Source organism: Charadrius vociferus, unplaced genomic scaffold, assembly GCF_000708025.1.
Source record: "Charadrius vociferus isolate BGI_N301 unplaced genomic scaffold, ASM70802v2 scaffold799, whole genome shotgun sequence".
Classification (NCBI taxonomy): Eukaryota; Metazoa; Chordata; class Aves; order Charadriiformes; family Charadriidae; genus Charadrius; species Charadrius vociferus.
The window spans coordinates 175013-198303 of NW_009649954.1; the positions used below are offsets into that span (position 1 = coordinate 175013).

At 39.1% G+C, this 23291-nt stretch overlaps 1 protein-coding gene across 1 annotated transcript in view; it reads right to left on the reverse strand.

The window, feature by feature from the left end:
- The window catches only part of ERICH1 (glutamate-rich 1), a gene marked incomplete at its 5' end in the record, with an annotated part of 79138 nt that overhangs the window by 17489 nt on the left and 38358 nt on the right, over window positions 1–23291 (reverse strand). The window contains one exon of the mRNA XM_009891531.1: window positions 21428–21562. Within this exon, the coding sequence (XP_009889833.1) occupies window positions 21428–21562 (135 nt within the window). The remainder of the gene's footprint in view (window positions 1–21427; window positions 21563–23291) is intronic.

A 23291-nucleotide genomic window follows, 5' to 3' on the forward strand; every position in this document is an offset into this window, starting at 1 on the left:
ACTCTATCCCTTCATCCAGATCATCGATGAATATGTTGAACAAGACTGGGCCCAGTACTGACCCCTACTAAGACACATGGAGGACAGGAAGGTGATTTGAGACAGCCAGCATGGCTTCACCAATGGCAAGTCCTGCCTGACCAACCTATGACCTTCTATGATGGAATGACTACATCAGTGGACAAGGGAAGAGCTACAGATGTTGCCTATCTAGACTTCCGTACAGCTTTTGACATGGTCCCCCACAACATCCTGCTCTCTAAATTGGAGATGTACGGATTTGGAGGGTGAGTTTTTTGATGGATGAGAAATTGGTTGGATGGTTGCATCCACGGCATAGTGGTCAACGGCTCAATGTCCAGATGGAGATTGGTGACAAGTGGTGTCCCTGAGGGGTCCATATTGGGACCAGTACTGATCAATCAATGACACAGACAGTGGCATCAAGTGCACCCTCAGTAAGTTTCTGGATGACATCAAGCTGAGTGGTGTTCTTGACATGCCTAAGGGATGGGATGTCATCCAGAGGGACCTGGACAAGCTCAAGAAATGGACCCATGTGAACCTCATGAGGTTCAAGAGGGCCAAGCGCAGGGTCCTGCACATGGGTTGGGGCAACCCCTGGTATCAATACAGGCTGGGGAGCGAAGGGATTGAGATCAGCCCTGCCAAGAAGGACTTGGGGGTGTTGGTGGATGAAAAGCTGGATGTGAGCCAACAATCACAGAATGGCAGGGGTTGGAAGGGACCTTCAGAGATCATCTAGTCCAACCCCCCTGACAAAGCAGGGTCATTTAGAGCAGGTTGCACAGGAACACATCCAGGGAGATTTTGAGTATCTCCAGAGAAGGAGACTCCACAACCTCTCTGGGCAGCCTGTGCCAGTGCTCTGTCACCCTCCAAGTAAAGAAGTTTTTCCTCGTGTTCAGACGGAATTCCCTGTGTTCCAGTGTGTGCCCATTGGCTCTTGTCCTGTCGCTGGGCACCACTGAAAAGAGTCTGGCCCCATCCTCTTGACACCCACCCTTTAGATATTTATAAGCATTGATGAGATCCCCTCTCAGTCTTCTCCAGGCTAAACAGACCCAGGTCTCTCAGCCTTTCCTCATAAGAGAGGTGCTCCAGTCCCCTGATCATCTTTGTAGCACTCCGCTGGACTTTCTCCAGTAGTTCCTTGTCTTTCTTGAATTGGGGAGCCCAGAACTGGACACAGTACTCCAGATGTGGCCTCATGAGGGCAGAGTAGAGGGGCGCAGTTTTTTTCATCACATGCTGCACCCCCAATCCAGATTAGTGATGATACTATTGCTTTTTTTCTTTACTTGGTGCAGTGCCTGACATGTCTACAAACTAAAAGTTTAATTTTTCTTTTCCACTTCATAGAACTTCAGGTATCAATAGCTATAAGTCACAGACTACACACAATACACTATGGATATGCATAATTTTTCTTTCCCTTTGATATATCTACACATGTACTTAGATGCTCATTACTAACCAACTCTCTTACACGCTTTCGTGAACTGGCTGCTGTGTGCTACTACTAATCCCATTGGGAGTAAGGCAATCCCCTCGTTGGGATAAAATGCCATTGCGTTAGGGAAGGAATAAAAAGGTTCTCCCAGACATAACTTATCCTGCCACAAGCATCTAACTACTACTTATATGCTGACTTTTAGGCAGAATGTTCTCGCTAAATGGAGTACCGAGCAGCAGATAAAAAATCTGCGAGAGGAGAGGAAGAATAAATGCAAGTCTAATAAGTCCCTCTCTAGGGCTTAATGATGTTTCCTTTGCCCTTTCCACAATCTAGACAACAGATTTGGGCAAAGAAATCATGACATAGGTCATTTGGCAGCTCTGACCTAAGAGGCTATTGTACCCCTATGTCACTAAATATAGCTTGGGGTCAGACTATGATTTGTTGTAAGCATCTCGAGCTGTTAGTGGATAACGTAAGTAAACAAGCCATTGACTAAGCAATTAGTTTTGAAGACTTTTTGGACTTAGGACAAAGCTTCAAAGAAAAACGCCTTTCCTCTGTCTTAATTTTAAACTCACTACCTCCAATCTGAAAAAAAGGAAGCAGAGGTATAACTGACTGATGGTTTAACCCCGATGGAGCTGGACAGCATGGCACAGTGTATTTTACCTTTCCTTCAGTCCCTTCGGGCTTTGTTTTGCTCTTCCTGACCTTTTAGTAGTAACTAATAACACAGAATTAATACTCAGAACTTTGTCAAACCTTTAGCACAACTTCAGTAAGATACTCAGCTTGAAGTCAGTCACACTGCTCTTTCAGAGTAGTGACAAGGTTACAAAATCACATTACTTGATATAGTATATCCTCTGCATGGGATTTTCTGCTGTGCTTTATTATAAACCTTTTCAAAAGCTGGAAGCTAATTAAATGATCTAACTTTTTTTCCCCCTCACAAAGACTTTACTTCTGGTCTCTCTCATCTGACTTATGCTTGTTGTCAACGGGGTGTTTGGGCTTCCTCAGCTTAAGCTACAGAAATTGCTTCCACCAATACTTAGGACAGCCAAGTCAGATCTGATTTTTCCCAAGATAGCTACTACACCACAGAACGTTTTCTGACTAAAGGAATATTATATTTTTATATTCAGAGGCCGATAACACGTCCCATACAGAATTTTGTTTAAACAAGAAAATGTAAAAACTGTTTCTTCATTTAACTTGTATAGAACAAAAGGAAGCCTGCTTGTAGGCTCCAGTTACACCACTGTCCCCTGTATTATTAAGCCAATTGCATAAAGTGAAGATGCTGGATTTAGATGCATGGAACATAGATCTGAGAACAATTTTTCAATTTGTTTAAACAGTAACAGTTTCCTTAACTTTAATTAATTAACAAATGCAAGTCTGGTGAAAAAAAAAAAGTCTCGCTGCAAATGCAAATGTTTTGCTGGACTCAAAGACTATAGCTTCATTTGGCTTTTTCTTCTTCACCTTGAGAAGACACACATTTTTACAGCTGATTAGACAATGCAGGCTGGCTAAGTAGGTATCATAAATTTTAAAAGATCTGTGTGCTTCTGTAATAATTATATATCTTAGATGACTGTTGCTGTTCCTATCTGTACAAACTGAGTGCTTTTACACTATACTACCATTCCTCTCATGGCTGTATCACACACTGCTCATGAAGCACATGAAAAATTATTGCGTATGTATCAACTTGAATATTTTCTGTGGGTATGCAGGAGAACAAAATTGCTATCTTAAAGTAAGGTTTTATCTCTTTGTATAAATACTCCTGGATAGCTGTTTACTTTAAGAAAAAGTGCTTTTAAAAAAAACAGCAAACCAAAATACAACCAACCAAACAAAACAAAACAAAACCAATGTACTATGTTTTATACCGGTCCTAAAGATACAGGAGTTTATGCACAGCTCAGTTCTGTTTCAATTCTTTCCAAAGGATAACTAACAGAGATGCAAAATGAACTGTGAGAAAGTGGATCGTTTTCTTATACACTGATGAACAGCAAAGAGAAAGCAGGACAGAAATCAACAAAATTAATTTATTTAAACCAAAAATAAAGTCCAAGAAATCTGCAGTAAGGTTACAAACTACCTACACATCTTGTTATCAAAACCAAGTTTTTTAAAGTTTCACTGGAATGCTGAGCTTGAAAACACCAGAAGCAATGGTTGTTAAGTCCCACTCCTCTCCTCTTCATAAGAACTATCTTTAGTCAAGTTGGACAGGAGGCCCCACAGTACAGGTTTCTGTCTTCTCAAAGAATTGTTGGGAGTCAGTTCCTGTGTTCACAGGACTTTTTTAATTCTGGAATACTAAAGAGTTCACAAAAATTTTGCAGCAAGTGACATGACCACCATACTGCAGCAATGGCTTTAGGTTCTCTGGGGATCAGGGCCAGCGCACCCACCTCTGTGAAAGCAGGACTGGGAATGGCAGCCATCTGGATGGAGAGAGCAGGTGCCTGGCCCTGTGGTGTTGGCTGCTTCTCTGGCTGACCAACATCAAGGGAGACTGCAGCCCAAATTTGACTACTCACTTGTCCTCTGAAGGAGATACTCGCTAACCAGGACTTCGCACAAGATTTGCTCCTGCCGTTGTCTTACACTGTAGCAGGTAGAGAGAATTTCCACTGTACTAACAAGTACAGTGACACAAAAAGCTGGCCAAAGTTCACCAGAAAATAGACTATAAACAGCTTCAAATAATTCAAGGCTTTCCATTTACTTGGCTTTTAAAATAAGCATTACACTGCAAGGAAATTTAAGTGTATGGAATTACTGCCATTAAAAGAGAAGGTATAAAAAAGGAAAGTATAAAAACCTTGTAAATACATTTGAACTAACGGATTCATAATAGACAATGAAAGTTTATACAGCTTGTAATATAACTGCTAGAGGCATTTCACTTTAATACACATATTTAACCAAGAATGTATTTAATAAAACAAAAATGCCAGAGTTGGAGGGAAAAGGAAAAGCACTGTAGATGATCACTACAGAACGCATTCAAGTAATTTAGGCATTGTATTTTGACTTAGATATTTTTCTGAAGATGTGTAAAAGTTGTTACATCATCTATATTTTGCTGAAGTTCTCTATGCATATATATATATGGTTTTGCACTAAACAAAGTGTGATGTTTATTTTCAAATGCAAATATTTCTGATTATTAGTGGATGCTATATACCATTACAATTTCTAAGTATATGTCAAAGAAAATACCGTAACGGAATTTTTTCTTGGGAAAATGTAGTTTATGATATTACTTAAACATACATCTGAATTCCTTGCAATCACTAAAATATCTTACAATCTGCTTGAAATTAGAAATGCAGATACATACATGTGTGTAATACATACGAATTAAGGAAACACTGCATCTTGTATTTGATAATCTTTCATTCTTCTTTGATATATTCTTCTTCCCTTTCAGAGAAAAAAGTCTCCACCCAAGCTGTATAATACTTAGCATTAAACAGTCCACCCATTGATAGTATATTCAAGATTATGGTACCAAAGTCCAGCTGAGCAGCATTTCAGAACTAACTACGAGTACTTACTTTACCAGGCACCTGTATGCCTTAAAACAATCATAGGCAAACATAGTTAAAGAATCACTGAAGAGCAGAAAAAACAAAACGGGCATCAAAAAATGTGTGTGGGGAAAAAAAAAAGACCAAAATAAACACAAAAAGCTCAAGAGACTGTGAGTTAGTAATGGAGGTAAATGTGAGATTTCCGTTGGCAAGTGCTACAAGGAGATGCCAAGAAAATCTGGCAATTTTTGCAGGAGGAGAAAAGCTGGCAAAAAAGGACAAGATTAAGCCTGGATCCTGAGATGAAAGCGGAAGAGCAGTATCAGTTTTATTACTTTGTGTCTTACAGTTTATCCTATGTCTATGTATTTCCATTTCTTAAGGAGCTGTAAAAAGCACAAATTAACATTTCACTCCTCTACAGTCTTCACCTATATACCAAATAAAGAAGTACTGAACAAAAAAACCCAAAAACTCAATCAATTCTTTTCTCTGGCAGAAGAACAGGAAGGATGGACGCTATGTTCTTTTCAGTAAAAACACTACAGTTCAGCTAAGGTATTTAACTGAGAATTATAAGCTACCATAATATCCACTCCCCTTTCTGTGGTCACATAAAAAGAGTCAGGTTTTTCCAAACTGTAAGTCTGATCCTAGCTAGACTTTATTATCATCACTTGTTATAATGTCACTAGATGCCTCACTCTTCTAATTATACAAGCAGTTTAGTAGGGTATTCTGATACGCTTCAGTGAAGAGGTGGAATAAAGTCAGGTCCTTGCACAAATCTGTTCTATTGCAGCAGTTCAGGGTATGAAGTACCATAGACCTGCAGACCAGCCCTGGAGCCGGCAGCACTTGCTGCCTCTCTATACTGATCTATCAACACTGTCTCAATTTCAATCACATTCTTATACACATATTTATACTCATGTCTTTATACATTTGGGCTTCCACAGCAGTCTTTACTATTTTACATAGCTTGTGAAATGAAAAGTGCATTGATCTGAGCATTAAGTAAAGTCAAGCTCTCTGGGGAATGACTCTTGATAAAGATGCATACTTAATTGTTTATTAAAACAGCACCCAAAGATGTTTGGGCTTACTGTGTCAGCATCAGTACAGATGATAGACAGAAGCATAAAGAGGCAAGGGAATACCTAAGATTGAAAACAGACAAATAAAGGACTTCAAAGTTAATGGAAAACTAAGCTAAATTAGCTAAGTATAAAAGAACTAATGCTTTTTAGGATGCTGAATGAAGGCTGGAAAAGAATAGGTGCTATACTTGAGCACTACGAACTACTTGAGATGTTTTCATTTTATTTGCTGCTTTCTCAAGAATACTAGCTGAGTAACTACAGATATAATCCCTATATTTAATGACAGTCACTTTTCGTAAAGTTTCACAGCAAGTCATTTTCCTATCAACTAAAGAGCTGCATGCCTTCGTCATTTTTGGAAATTCTATCTTACACATCATTTTATAATCAGAAGAACAAAGCATTCTATTAAAAATAAGACATGTAATAAAGAGTATTAGCTTCTAACTCCTCATCTATAGAAAGACAATGACCAAAAAATTAGATAGAGCTATTTATTTGTCCAAATTAAGAAAGGTTGTTTTAATTTGTAAATACTCAAGAAATGCTGATATACTAATGGAGTTGAGTGCATACTAAAAATGTAAACAGAATGGAGAGTTCTGTGAACACGCTGCAAACTCAAGCCATCCAGATGAAAGTATCTAAGATGTATCTAAGACAGAAGCATGAAAGGAGTTAAGCTCATTGTATGTTAAGGATGCTTCTTTTTTATTAAATGTTCTCTTTAAAGTGTTGCAACCGTTACAGTTCCATTATTAAGATTTTTGCATCTAGTTCGTCTATTATTCAAGCTACCAAACCAAAATTTTTATCTAGTATTATATCTGGCATTGTGACAATGCAATTGCTATTTGCCAGTGAAAAGGAAAGCAACAGAATACATTGCTTTTTGTGGCTAGCTGTGCAAGGTTGCTGATATCCAGTTCAGTTTTCCATGCACGTTGTGGTCCTGTTTCCAAAAATCCCACCACCACATCACCCACTGGGACCAATGTACTGAACAGATTTGAATTGGCAGAATCCGTCTCTAGCAGCTGGGACTTCAGGTCACATGTCATTTTCATCCTGTTCTGCACACCTTAAAGTTGGACTTATGAGTGGATTAGGCTTATGTCGCATTCCCTCAATGTTCCTAACATTTATGAATGTTTAAATAATCCCTTGTAAAAAAGCAGCTTAAGATACCTTTCATTCATGCTCATTAAATTAGATTGGTGAAAAATTGGGATCATCAGCCTAACGAAGCAAAAATAGTTCTGTAAAACTGGTTCTGAGTTCTCTCCTACTGCCTCGGCAGCAAGATGCAGAGAGATAAGTTTGTAGGGTGAGCTGTATGGAAGTTCTCGCCAAATATCATCAACCCACCCAGAAATAAATAGCCCTGAGAAAGTAAGATAACTCAATTCTGTGGAAAAGTACAAAAGTGGGCAGAACAGGTACGAATTCACACAAAATTTCACCTGTCATTAGACCAGCTAGGCCAAGACTGAAGGTTCAAGATGATTGTTTAAAACATCTGCATCAAGAAAAGGAGGAAAGTGTCAGGTGTTGGCAGTAGTCCAGAGGTCAGTGAAGGTCATGTTCCCCACTACAACCATATAGAGCTAGGTGCTCTGCTACTATAAACTAGCAGATTCATTCCCATCAGTACAGCTGTGCTGGTTATACCATCTGAGACTCTGAGAACACTCAAATTTTATGCAGAGGAGTTTGTGAAGTGGAGCATCATCAGCTGGATACAAATAATCTAGTACTGTGAACCAGAGATGCAGCTGTTGCAGTCTCTCCTGATAAAGAGCAAATCACTTCATATTTGCCCTAGTGCCTATTCGTGCAGTTGCATACTGCCAAAGCAGCCAGGAAATGAAGATAACGGTACACTGATGCACCAAAGGAATACACAACTTTGGTAGCAATAAGAAAAACTGCAGTATCCTCGGTCAGCCAGAACATGCTGTTCAAAGCAACTGGTGATCCTTGGAATGCACTTAAGATTGCCTGTAGTGCATTTTGGCTAGATTAAAGCAATAAATTTGTGTGCGCTGGCATTTCTGTCTTTTGCTATATCAATGTAACTTCCATTTTTTTCAGCCCTCCACAGATCGCTGGAAAGAGAGGGTGAGTGAGGCTGATATATGGCATGTGCAACACAAATCCTGTAAATACTGAGCAATCATGATTCTACAGTGAAGTAAGGGACTTCATTTCTCTCCATTAGTCTACTATACAGAAGGCTCTGATAGAGTTCAGATTACTAACAGGGCATACTCCAATTATGAACCAATTTCCACTTGCAGGGATAAAATGGAAGGAAGATAGCATGAAACTAGCAAACAAAATTATTTAACAAAAGTACTGGGAAAGGGAGATGGATGAAGGATGATTTTCAAAGCTTCCTGGGCACAGATTACAGTGGTACAGAGGATTGTTCAGCACTTTAAAAGACTGCTACCTGTAAATTTTGCAGAGGGCAGTAACCAAAGGCAAAGGATATGAAATCAAGAAATTTCCCAAGCGGAGACTGGAAACAGTCTACTGGAAGCTGTATCAACATATGGATGTAAGCCTACAAACTGCCATAAATTAAAATAGCTGCTATAACAGAATAACAATAAAATGAAATCATTGGGTAGGCCTGATTCTGACTTCCAACATGAGACAACAGCGTTTTCTGTATGTTATACAAAACACTTACATAAAACTGTTTAAGAAAAAAAAAAAGACGTGGTTAATACTACTCACGCTTTGTTTTTCCTGCTGTCTTCATTTCCCTTGTTCACTCAGCCATACTGATTGTAAGCCCCTTTATGTTAGAAATGAGCTTTCTATTCTGTTGTTACAGTGTCCAAAGCATTTAAACAGCATGGTAATACATAGCGATAGAAATTCTGCCTTGAAACAAGTCTCGTTAGAGAGAAAGAGCCACATGAGCCCTAACAGTGAGAGGATGAGCCAGGGTCACATTCTCATGCTTAGTATTCACAAGTGTGTTGTCTGTCGGTGAATATTTGGGTCTTGACATGTAGGACAGCAACACGTTGCTTTGGTTCAATACTAAGGGGTCCACAGGCAATAGAGCAGTTGAAGGTTATATTTTTACATGTGACCAACTATAAAACTGATAGCCAAAACAAAAATATCATGTGTATTAATTATGATCAGAAACCTCTCCAAGATCTACAAAACAATCGAATCTCCTGCCTTTACAAGTGATGAACTGAGATACTGAACAATGAAGTGCTTCAGCACCCAGAGACCCAGCTGTAAGCTTACTGACATGCCTTTCCCCTTAATCCAGCACCCTATTGACTTTACCCTGCTGTGCCATGATGAATGAAGTATGAAAGCTTAGGTCTTGATTATGTTTTTGTTATGAAGTAAGAAGACAAAAGTAGTGAAACAGTGTCAGGTTTCCAAAGTGCTGGGTGTCTGCTCAAGCGAGGCAGCAATTATAACAGCGCTGGCTTCTGCTGGGATCTAAGGTGGTGGTTGGTACTGTGCTCTTATTTCTTTTCCTTTCTGATCAGTGGCATACTATCACTATGACGACGGGAAGCCTGCAACACAGCTGCAAGGAGGGAGAAAGGAGGAGCATGCTCCAGCTGAGAAGGGCGAAGTGACTCGGCGAGTGGGGGGCAAGAATAGAAAAATGATATGGGAAGCTAAAGGAATGCAGTCAGGAAAGAAGAGAAAAGACATGGCCACAGTACCTCTTCATTCTGGGAGGCTCCTCTAGCAGAGGATGGGATGCTCAACCAAAATGTTTGTCATCACTATAATTTAAAATAAAACAAAATGCAAGAAAAAAAAAAGCCACAGAGATAAAGGCCCTAATTTCCTCTCCTCCTGCTTCACATACTGCCACCTGACAGGTGGAACCTACTTTAATGAAATTATTTTCAGACTTACAGACCTGTAAACAAGAGGACATCCAGTTTGAGACACTGATTGTATCATTGAGGAATAAGAAACAAAGAAAAGATGAAGGACAAGACCCACAACATAAAGTGAAGGCAATGGCCAGACTAAACATGTCTCATTAAAAATGCACTTGTTGGCAAGTTCTTACTCTGCTCCAACATTTGCCCTCTGGGTTCCAACCGAGTGCTCTCTCTACTTTGTTAATATGTAAAGGCATAAACCATGATTAGGGGTACATTGCTTTGCGCACTACAGAAACACATAGGAATGAGATCTGACTTCAAAGATATATTTTTGTTATTCAAGTATTCAAAGCTTTCTCAAAAGCATGCAGAAAGTTAACTAATACTTATAGCATCTATAAATGTATTTATTTACAGTTATAGAAAAAGATCTTTAATAAACCATTAACATGCAGCCAAGGCTAAAGTAAACCATTACCAGTGTATCACATTACTATAATCTTTACTTTTTCCTCAATACATTTTCAGTATTTACAGCCTTTCCTAACACCACACACAAATTTGGACTAAACATTTGGGGCAGCATTCTTTGCCTTTCCACTTCCAAAGACATTTTCCAGACTTTTTGTGTGTGTGTGGACTTTGCTTTTTCTTTTTTTCAAATGGGGTGTCTACCAATGTCTTAATGTTAGAAACCGTCACATAAGAACTACTGAAGACTTCAGTGACATTAAACAACTCCTAATCCACACCGTGATGCATGAGTTCTGTAATAGTCCCATATGCTTGTGGATATATTGGCATTTAGAAGATGTAAATAGTTACAGACAGTGGTAGTTAGAAATTACTGGTTTCTACATTGTATATAAACCTAAACTAGTGATTCATACTTGCAGTTTAAATTGATAGCCCAATCTTGGGTTCAAAAAGCTTCAATGGGCAGCAGTGAATTTCTTGGTGAATTTTGCACTCACATTCAGGAGGTTCAGACTTGTTTGTTGTGAAATCAACACATTGTGTGATTACTCGACTCCAGCTGGCTGCTTGACAGATCACTGAGATTGCTTATAATACTGCTACGGGATACCGGTAGCCTGGAGATATTTTCTATAAGTGACTGCCCAAGCTATGCCAACCTCAAATGTTAATAATGTGTATCACATGTAGTACACTGAAGAAAGATTTCCAAAAAGAAGTGATCACACTGGTCAGCATGCTTTTGCAGCATGGTACATCAGCAAGCATCTCATCTCCATTTAAGCATACATTTAATTCCTTGGAAGTCAATACAATAAAAGTTAAACACACGACTAGAATTCTGGATGACTCTTAAATCAGGTGTCACTTTAAAAAGGTGACAGAAAGTTCAGATAGAACAGGATTTAAATTTTTTTCAAAACAATATTAAATCAGAGAAGTTGATTTAGATCTTTTTTAACCTTGCAGTTTAATTCCAGTGATGTAACTCAACTGACAACAATGACGGGGTAAATACAAGCCCTACTGGATCTAGATTTTTTTTTTTTTTAAATTAAGCCTGAGATAACAAGTGATTAAATACTTTATCTGAACCCTGAAAATAAAAATGCTTATTTAATCTTATTCAATTTCAGGAAGAAACCTGTGGTGATTTTATCTGTTAGGAATGTCATTGCATCAATCAACAAATACAAGGTCTGCAGAAACAACAGTCAAGGAGAAAACATCTGAAGTACAGAATTCTTCAGCTATAGCTGTCCAACATCTCTACTTGTTTGTGGCATCTTTTGCTGTAACTGGTTCCAAAAATGTCAAGTACACTTAAGCTGAAGAAGAAACAGGCTGCAGAGAAGAAAGTTGCTTAACCTCACAGACATCTCCCCTTCCAAGTTATTGATTAATCTATAAACACCAGCAACATTATGGAAAGGCTCATATTAACAGCCTTAACAGAGGTGTCATTGTTGGTACAGCTTGCTTTCTGAGGATGACACACACAAGAATGCCTGAAGCTGTTGGGAGCTTAGGAAAATCTGCCATTCACAAACTGGGAGTCATACGTTAATTTCTGCAAGGACAGAGCTAAATTACAGAATGCTATCACCTGTGATTTTATCATGCACAAAGATACTGTTTTAACAATAAACAGTGACATCCAAACTGGCAGACAATCAAAACCAGAACATCCAAAATTAACTAGGGGAATTCATGAACAGAAATTAGAAAAGACTTAGCCTGACCACTAGAAATATAAAAGAGCCAGAACCAACATACAGTCACTGCCTCTTCCTTGATGAATTATTGAAAACCACTTTTTGAAGTAATAACTCTTCTACAAATAAGTTTTCAACCTGCGAGTCCATACTATCCTTTCCAGAAGAGCAAAGACTCATGCTAACAAGTCTGAGGAAAAGAGAGAGAAACAAACCTTACAGCAATAGTTCTAGAATTAGCTGAATGCAGGACAGGAAATCTCCCTTTTTTTCAGCAAGTTGTTAGAAAAATCTGGACATCTGCACATCAATCATATTCACATACTACCATTTGAAATATGATTTGGTGCATCTGTGTTGCAAAACACTGAGTGTAAGACTAAGTTAAGAGCTGTACTTTAGCATCTCATTATTTGGAGATGCTTACTTAGCATCTTTCATTATCCGGGTGTACTTAATCAAGTCCTAAATTACATCAGATTTCTATCTGTAAGCATCCTTTTATAGGTTTGCTTTTCGGTACTTTTTTTAATGGAATAAAAGTGGATGGAAATAATTTGATTACTTTTTGTTTGCAAATTAATAATCCTCATCCACAAATTGTCTCAGTTGCCTCAATTTATCCTGTCAAAAGCTTTAATATTCAGAACACAAGAAGTTGCCAAAAGACTCAAGACAGTCAGGCTAGGAGCAGCTGACAGAACATACTACAAGACAATCTGATTCACAGGGGTTTTAGCTCTTTCTCTCAGACACCAGATTCAGGAAAGCAATGGGACTTGTGCAACATTAATACATAGGGAAAAATAAAAACACTTACAGCTTTGGATACCCTTTTCTTGCAATACATACAAGCCCATGAACTCATAGCACCGAGATTTTGAGACATGGTTTGAGAAGACTTAAAAAAACCCAACTGTCAATTAAAAAAAGCCCAGTTATGCAGGGACTAGCAGGAAGCTTGTAGCTACTTGGCTTTTTCATCAGTGATTAACATTAAAACTACTGTTGATATAAAATGAGAACAGGGAAGTTACACATTAGCACTACCTGGTAACCTAGTCATAAAAAAAACCCAACCAAACAAAAAAAACCAAACAAAAAACCCACCCAACCAAAAAAAACCAGACCATAAACCACACAAATTTTAAACATGATCAAATGAAGTTGCTTATCAGAAAACATTTTACAAGAGACTGACTTTTGGCAATGGCTAACGTATCAATGTATCAAATAACAGGAGTTCTTGGTGGACTGCTGTGGCAGAAAAAAGTTGATGCAATTTTTTGACACATAACAAACCCCCAGAGTAGTAGGTAGAAATACAAAGCCTGTTTTATTTCAACTCATGGCCTTGTTGAAACCACAAACACTACATGCAGTACTGGAGTTCATATTCTTAAAAGGATGCTGTGAAAGGGGAGATACATAAAAGTGCTACAAAAATGACTTGAGAATTGAAGTAAATACACAAGCGAATCTGTTCATCTAATCAAAAAGATTGATGGTGACTTGATTACTGTGCTTCTTCGTGGGAAGAAAATACTGCTTAATAAAGGCGCTTTACTCAAATGGAGGAAGGCAGAAAAAAGCAATTTTCAAACTGTCTTCTTTTTTGTAAATAGAGTGAGGCCAATTAACTATTAGAACAAATTACCAGAGAGTAGCGGAACCTCTGTGACATCTCTGAAATGTGCGTGGTAATTTTTTTTTTTTTTTTTTAAGGACAAACGGCTGGGCTCAATATGGGGTAAGACCTCTCTAACAGGTACAGAAGATTAAATTACATGGTCTAATGATCCCTGTGGTTTGAAGGCTACAAAAAGGTTCATAACGCCCAAGTTTCACAACTGGTGCTACCTACCAGTGAAAAAGGTTTGCTGCCGGCCTTAGCTGCTTAAAACATATTTTTCCCTCGGTGTGCTGAGTATAAGTTCTGGAATGTATCACATTCCTGACCACCTGCCAAGAACGTAAGTAGTCAACACATGATTCATACTAGCATCTCCTTAACAACAAACACAGGCTTAAGCATTATTAACTTTTCCTAAAATGGCTCCCTTTTACCTTAGGTGAATCAAGACACTAGAGACAGATAAGAGACTACCTGATTATGCCTTTACCAAATTTATCTTTTGCTGATCAGCAAGTCCAAACATTTTTGCCAGCAGAACCAAACTCTAGAAATGCATTAGTTTTTAGGAGGTGTGCTAAGGACCCCTCCCCAGTGTCACTATCCTTCACTGACATGGCTAATAATTTCCTGGGATGCATCTCATTTGAATAACTTAATTTACTCGTGCGTAAATGAGAGAGATCTCAAAATTCAGTCCCTCGGTTTGAACCTTTTGCTGCAGTACTAGCAATTCTTTTCAGTATTGCCCTTTCTGACAGGAACAAATAAAAAAAGCAAAAGTCCAAAGGCCAACCACGTTAACAACTAATGTGTCCACATCTATCATGTACAACTGCACTGCCTCAGGCCAAGAAGCAAATTTAACTAGGTGAGGAAGTGTCCCACAGAAGTACCACCTTCCACATTATTTCAGACTTGCCAGCTGTGAAAAGGTAGAAAAAAATAAGTTGCTTGCTTCTATTTCTCTAACTTGACTTCTTCTCAGCATGGGAACGGAGCATCCAGACTGGACTCTTCCTCCTAGCTAAAACTCTGTATCATAACATACCCATTAGAAGGTAGGATAACGCCCAGTTAGGTCTTGCTCCTTTTGTCTGTATAAAGGGTTTGACCAAAACTGGGTAGTTTGTTATCAAGATAGTAACAACAGGATATTACCTGATGAATACTGCGGTTCAAAAATACGAAGGAAAAATGAGTGATCTTTGACAAGAAAAAAAAAATCGGTTATGAAAGTAAAAATAAAAAAAATCCCCTAAGAACACTTTTCTTTGAATTCTCTTTATCTATTCTTCCAGGTGGCTTCAATTACTGCATACTCCTGAACTCCTATGTGCAGTCTTTGTATCTTCCACAGTCTCTGGGTCAGGAATTTGCTCTGCCATGAGTCTAAGAAACACCAAATACCACTTGGGACTCTACACAGAAATATGGATTTAATATTAAAGCACTTCAGGGAGAAATTATAATCCAGCACAATATTTTTTTTTGTGCACAATTAAAAAATTTTACATGTTATATTCTATTATCATAGCTTAAATTAGCATATCCGAGAAGACACATTGCTGTAGAAATAAAATCAAGCCATTTATCTTTTAGAAGAAATAAAGTTACATTTTTAGCATTCATATTTTAATGCAAGATACAGTATTTTATGTCATTTCACCTATCTTAAATAAGAAGCAAGAACTTCACAATTTAACTTCATCTTATGAAACTAAAACCAAAAGAAATCAAAACTAAGCTACCACTTCCTAGTAAGTGAAGGAACACATAACTAAAGTTTCCTGGATTCTCCTTTCATATAGAACATCCTTTTAAACATGATGATGTATCTCTCAAGTCACTAGTCCTGAAGAAATACTTCTCAATAAATACATAATAAAAATAAATTAATTTTGATCTCTGATTTAAGAGCTCTATATCCTTTTGAGGATATTGAGTTTACGACCAGAATTTGATAGAATCATAGAATTGCTGAGGTTGGAAGCGACCTTTAAGATCATCAAGTCCACCCATCAACCCCCCCTGACATAACCACCTCTAAACCATGTCCCGAAGTACCACATCTACCCTTTTTTTTTAAACACCTCCAGGGATGGCAAATCCCCCTCCTCCCTGGGCAGCCTATTCCAATGTTTGATAACCCTTTCAGTGAAAAATTTTTTCCCACCATCCAATCTAAACTTCCCCTGACATAACTTGAATCCATTTCCTCTCATCCTATCACTTGTCACTAGGGAGATTAGGTCAGCCCCCACCTCTCTACAACCTTCTTTCAGGTAGTTGTAGAGGGTGATAAGGTCTCCCCTCAGCCTCCTTTTCTCCAGGCTAAACAACTCCAGTTTCCTTAGATGCTCCTCATAAGACACATGCTCTAGACCCTTCACCAGCTTCATCGCCCTTCTCTGGACATACTCCAACACCTCAATGTCTCTCTTGTAGTGAGGGGCCCAAAACTGAACACAGTATTCGAGATGGGGCCTCATCAGTGCCGAGTTCAGGGGGATGATCACTTCCCTAGTCCTGCTCACCACACTATTCCTGATACAGGCTAGGATGCTGTTGGCCTTCTTGGTCACCAGGTCACACTGCCGGCTCATATTCAGCTGGCTGTCCACCAACAGCCCCAGGTCCTTTTCCACCAGGCAGCTTTGGAGCCACTCTTCCCCAAGCCTGTAGTGCTGCATGGGGTTGTTGTGACCCAAGTGCAGGACCCGGCACTTGGCCTCGTTGAACCTCATACCATTGGCCTCGGCCCATCAGTCCAGCCTGTCCAGATCCCTCTGCAGAGCCATCCTACCCTCAAGCAGATCAACATGCCCACCTAGCTTAGTGTCATCTGTGAACTTACTGAGGGTGCATTCAACCCCCTTTCACCCAGCGAAGAGTACACCTGTCGAGGCCATGAGCAGCCAGTTTCTCCAGGAGAATGCTGTGGGAAATGGTGTCAAAAGCTTTGCTAAAATCCAGGCAGATAACATCCACAGCTTTTCCCTCATTCACTAAGTGGGTCACCTTATCGTAGAAGATCAGGTTGGTCAGGCATGACCTGCCTTTTGTAAACCCATGCTGACTGGGCCTGATCACCCTGTTCTCCTGCATGTGCCATGTAATGGCACTGAGGATGATCTGTTCCCTGATCTTCCCAGGCACTGAGGTCAGACTGACCGGCCTGTAGTTCCCTGGATCCTCCTTCTGGCCCTTCTTGTGGATGGGTGTCACATTTGCCAACTTCCAGTCAGCTGGGACCTCCTCGGTTAGTCAGGACTACTCATAATGATGCAAAGTGGCCTGGTGAGCACTTCCGCCAGCTCCCTCAGTACCCTCGGGTGGATCCCATCTGGTCCCATAGATTTGTGTATCTCCAGATGCTGAAGGAGGTCCCTCACCATTTCCCCTTGGATTACAGGGGTGTCATTCCGCTCCCATCCCTGTCTTCTAGCTCAGGGGTCTGCGTACTCAGGGAACAACTGGTCCTACTACTGAAGACTGAGGCAAAGACTGCATTAAGTACCTCAGCCTTTTCCTCATCCTTGGTCACTATGTTACTGGCCCTGTCTACTAGAGGACAGAGATTATCCTTAGTCCTCTTTTTATTGCTAGTATATTTATAGAAACTTTTTTTTGTTGTCCTTGACAACAGAAGCCAGGTTTAGCTCTAGCTGGGCTTTGGTCCTCCTGATTTTTTCCCTATATAGCCTCACTACCTCCTTATAGTCCTCTTGAGTGGCCTGCCCTTCCTCCAAAGGCCGTAAATCCTCTTTTTCTCCCTAAGTTGCAACCCTAGCTCCCTGTTCAGCCAGGCTGGTCTTTTTCCCCGACGGCTTCTCTTTCGGCACACGGTGACAGCCTGCTCCTGTGCCTCTAAGACTTCCTTCTTGAAAAACATCCAGGCTTCCTGGGCTCCTTTGCCCTGGGGAACTGCTTCCCAGGGGCCTTTGACAATCAGGCTCCTGAAAAGCCCGAAGTCTGCCTTCTGGAAGTCCCAGGTAGCCGTTCTGCCGAACCCCCTCCTTGCTTCTTCCAGAATAGAAAACTCTATCATTTCATGATCATTGTTCCCAAAATAGCCCCCAACTGTCACATCCCCCACAAGACCCTCCCTGTTTACAAACAGCAGGTCCAGCAGGGCACCTTCCCTAGTTGGCTCCCTCACCAGCTGCTGATGGATAACTGTAGCTTGAACATTACAGATTTTAATACCCTTGCGAAGAGTATGAAGTCTTTTGCTAAAGGAAAGTTAACAATGCATTACAATGGACCAAAGTCAATATGAAAATCATGTAAAAACCAAAAGAAATCCTCTGCACTATTTCCTCCCTTGACTGTCTAATTCCTGTTACTCAACTCAGTCAACAGAAGGCTGATATGATCACACCATCACAGTGACTCAATTCCTCCAAAACAGTCAAGGGAGTTTTTAAAAATTAGACAACTAAGTCTAATTTATTATTCTAAGAATGTTGGATTAATTGAATTTTCATTATTTTCTTGAAAGACAAGGCAGTTAGATTTTTTTTTTTTCTCATTCCTACAGGTTCATGAATCACCTGCTTACATGAAGAAAACAAAGCTGAAAGAGCAGCTTGTTCCCCCCTCCTCTGGCAAACGTATAAGAGAATTACACAAGGAAGCCAAGACACTTCAGAAAACTTTAAATCCCAATGTCATTGATCATTTATGCATGCATCACAAGGTGACTGTGCAACGTTAAGGGCATAACTGGTCGCATTTATTTGACACAACAGAGAAGAGTATTTGAAAAATTATTTGAAGCGCTAAAAACAACATACAGAGACAGATGGAGAAAGACATACTGAAATATTCACAGACTTGCTTTGCTTTTTTTTTTCTTGTTCAGAAGCTAGTCTGGACAAGACTCACGTCATGCTGACATTATCAACCATAATGTAACTACCAGTTTAAAGAAGAATAATAATGGACAAATCCAAAGACATTTTAGAGCTGACAAGAAATTATTTTAATTTATAATTGTAATTAACTTCAACTTAGAAATAACGTCTCAAAAACAGCCGATGTCTTAAATTCATATTTTAGTGACTGAATATTTAATTCTTCCACAGATTAATTTGAAATATCAGCCATGGCATATCTATTCCCCTTGACAATCTTGTTATATTAATGCAGATAGACGTGGATTTGGTTTACTTAATTTATTGAAAAGACATAGAAAATCACATTGATATATAACTAAGTTAAAACTGAAAAATTTTAATCCCCAGGTACGGTCAGATTATTTTCATGAGACATGTTTGATAAACAACAAAATTATGTTCTGAGTCAGGTTTCTGTTTGAATTTCCACAGAACTTATTTCCTTTACTTCTAGGTCCAAAGGCTAGAAAAGGCTACCAAGGCGGCATATATACAACATGCTCCATTTTTTAGGAAATGCAGCAGAAGACAGTCTGTTGCCCTTCAGAATATATCATATAGATAGTGTTAGAAGTAAAACAATGCAAACACTCGATCTGCATTTCCACCTTATGGAGCTGGTTCTTTGGGACTACCTGAGGCACTTCTAAACAGAACAGATTATATATATAATAGAATCTTGATACATACAGACATGCAAGCTCCCTCTTTTTTCTTCAGTGTCAAAGGCTCTCATTGGAGCCACTGAGATTGGGCTCAACTAAAAGAGATCACCATCCGACAGCCAATACTGTCACTAAGCAACACCAGAACACTACTTTTTGCTATCATGGTTGAGTACATTTGTTTTGAAATAGTAGAGGAAAAGATTAAATCTAAAAAATGAGCAAGTAAAGCCATTGTTCAATAATCTATCTATTGTAAAACCAGACAAATATTTCTATGACCCTAAAAAGGGACACTATAACACAACCCTAAATTCTATTCTACTTTACTGCTATGCAGTATATCAACATCTAATATGCACCATGTATTGATTTATTCATAGATTTTAACAGAAGCTGAGTAAATTTGCCAAAAAAGTTCTGGGCTGATACCTTAATACGGATATATCTCATTTGCAGTAGTGTTCAGAGGTCTGCATTCTAATGTTTCATATAAAAGTCACTTCAGTCCCTCTACAAAAGTGAATGTTATAGGTCTATTTACCTACAAAGCATTGAAGAATTCGTTTAGTCTTATTAGCAAAATAAAGAAGGGGAGTATCCCTCCAATATCTGAAAGGGGATAACATCAAAGAATGAACAGAGATTATATGGTATGGCGGGAGAGAAAGGGTGCTTCAATATCAGAAGAAACACCTTGAAACTGACATGTTGTGAAACAGAAAGACAATGAACTATCCAAAGACAGCTATGTAACTGAAATTTAAGCACGGTCTAGGAACAGGCTCTGGATGCTGAATGTGAATGCTATCTAACATAAAGAGAAAAGCAACACCTGGAAGCTGTACATTAGAACACCATCCTGTCCATAATCCCAACAGTATCAAGATCTACTGCTATGTTAACTCTGATAAAGTTATTTCTTCCCCCATCTGAAAAATGTCTTTAACCACTTCCCACCAAGAAAGAACATTCTTGATGCGCCACCAGTTACGCTGTACTTTGCTCCAGTCACTTGGGCTACTTTGATAGTTTTACTTGTATTTGTATTCTGAATTGATCTCAGAACAGAGAGCAGACCCAATTTCCAAGCTGAAAATTCACTCTTGTGGGTACTGTTTTCAAAGGCAAGGAGCATTTTGCCTTTCTGTATCTGCAGGTTGTATCTCTCTATGTTCCTGTGGAGGTATGTTTGCTTAGCAGCAAATGACAATGATACAGAGTTTTGGACAAACACACCTCCACAGGAACATAGCACTTGAAACAAACGAAATTAATTTGTCTTATCTAAGCTTAGGATTTCTTTCTAAGACAGAAAGTCAATTTAATTCTGGCAATGTCATCCAGAAAACCATGTTTTTAACTGAGGTTAACTTAGAGCCCACTTCTTTACAGATCCTGTGCTCCTTCTCTTGTATCCTTTGACAGCACTGAATATTGGTTCTACAGTTATCTGGTCACAGTTTCTCATCAGAAAGCCTCTCAACACTGAAGGATTGGTATCTCCCCCCATTCAATTCCAATCAGGTAGGTGAGCGTCTGTTCTGATTGGGAGAGGTAACTTTGAAAGGTTTTTGTTTTGTTTTGTTTTTTTTTCTTCCCAATTCTTAATAAATCTTACTCCCGATGTTCTGAAAACAGCTTTATCTAACATTGACTCTTCAAAATAATATGACTGTAAGCAGGCATAATATAAATATACATGTGGCACTTCAGTGGGAGGAGCCAAAGTCTTTATCTTCAATTACGTTTTATGTAACTTCAAGATCAGTGACACTGTATGGCTGTAACCAAATGTTGAATATGGTCTTCAAGCTCTAAAAATGGAAATGAACCCATAGGGATGTACATCTTTATTTTGCTTATGTTGCAAAACAGTGACACCCACTGGCAGCAACAGTTTAAATACTTAACTGTGGCAATTTGGATCTACTTGATAAGAGTTGCTAAGAAGTTTCTTTTGAGAAAAATTAATCATAGTAGAAACCACACACACTTACCTGTTGAGTCAGCACTACTGTCTGAGTTTTCAGAAACTGTAATACTAATAGCATCTGGAGTAACTGCAATGTAACCCTCTGGAGGAAGATTCACTGTGTACATTCTCCTTGCAGACACAATTGTATTGTCACTACCTACAAAACAGAAAAAAAAAAAAAAGTGTCTGGCTATTGATCTCAGTATAGATTTTTCTCAAACATTTTCCCCAACTACAGCAATGATAGAAAGTGGTCTTGAAAATCCTTACAGAGGGAAAAGAAGTGAGAGAAAGTCATTTGTGGAACACTGAAATTATCCTATGACCAACAAAATTGCACCAAATTCTGTAACAGCTACAAATAAACAAATACTCCAAAGGTTAGTTCTTTCCACCAGAAGCACTTTTTTTTTCCTTCCGTCAGACTCTTCTACCCTAACTTCAGAAAAAGCTTCTACTTACAGTGATACTGTAAGAGACACTCTATACGTTCTTCCCCATTCAGCATGAGCAGACGCTATTTCTTTAAGAACTGTTTCATATAAGTTGGACGGATGGAGAAATACAAGCTGATTATGAAGTGATAGAAGCAATAGAAAAAGAATCAACAAACTGGTTTGTCCATTTGCAGACCTTTTAAACACAGACTATGCTGTTCTGAAGAGCACAAAGATGAAGGGAGTTTGAAAGCCACACTTGACTAACAGTGCCAAGGGCCAGTTTTCCAACTATTTCACTGTATAGGAAATGATTTGTGATGATGGCAGTAGACTGGTTTTGTAGGATTTCTTTCCCCTTTAAAAGGTATTTAAAAATATGTTCAAAAGTAGCAGTATAAATTTTTCATTTGTTCACATGACAAGAAGCAACTCTGTAGGAATGACAGAGATGCATCTCTGCTCCAGTTACACAAAATCAGTCCAAATAGCAGACTGTATTTTTTTTGCTCAGGAGTAACAACAGTAGAACTCAACCACAGGGAGACAAAAGCCTTTCCAGGCAGCCAGGATGTTCAAGCTGTCTCCAGAGGCTGCAACATAATTTTAAATGGTTCAGAGTGTTCTTTTTACACTCAGCCAGCTCCATAAGCCATCAGAGACACAGCATTAGCCTCCCCTTCCTTAGGGGCAATTTACACCTTTAAAACACATAGGCAGAACTGTTAAAATAACACACAGTAAAAACATCTTTGGCAGGTGGATGCAATTAACCTCCTTACACCACAAACTTGCTACAAGATCCCAGATGATCCCAGTCTATTACCAAACTGCAGCTATGCTTGGACTTACACCTAAACATTTAAAATGCAGTTGTATCTGACAGAAATAATTCTTGTTAAGGATCTTTGTTTCTAATATGTAATTTAACCACATACATTGTATGCAAATATGTAATTTAATATACAATGACATTTTTCAGATAACACACTTTAAAGAGTTCAGCATGACCGACCATCTTAGATATCTATGATAAAGTAGATTTTTGGAACATTCAAGACACTTTTGAAAAGCTGCATCACGTTTGTTTTCATCATCAGGATGTAATAATTTTGTTTTGAGAACACAGAATCATAGAACGGTTTAGGTTGGAAAGGACCTTGAAGATCATCGAGTTCCACCCCCCCTGTCATGGGCAGGGACACCTCCCACTAGACCAGGTTGCCCAAGGCCACGTCCAGCCTGGACTTGAACATCTCCAGGGATGGGGCCTCAAGAACCTCTCTGGGCAACCTGTTCCAGTGCCTTACCAGCCTTACAGTGAAAAACTTCTTCCTAATGTTCAATCTAAACCTGCCCTCTTCCAGTTTATAGCCATTCCCCCTCGTCCTGTCACTACATGCCCTAGTAAAAAGTCCTTCCCCAGCTCTCCTGTAGGCCCCCTTTAGG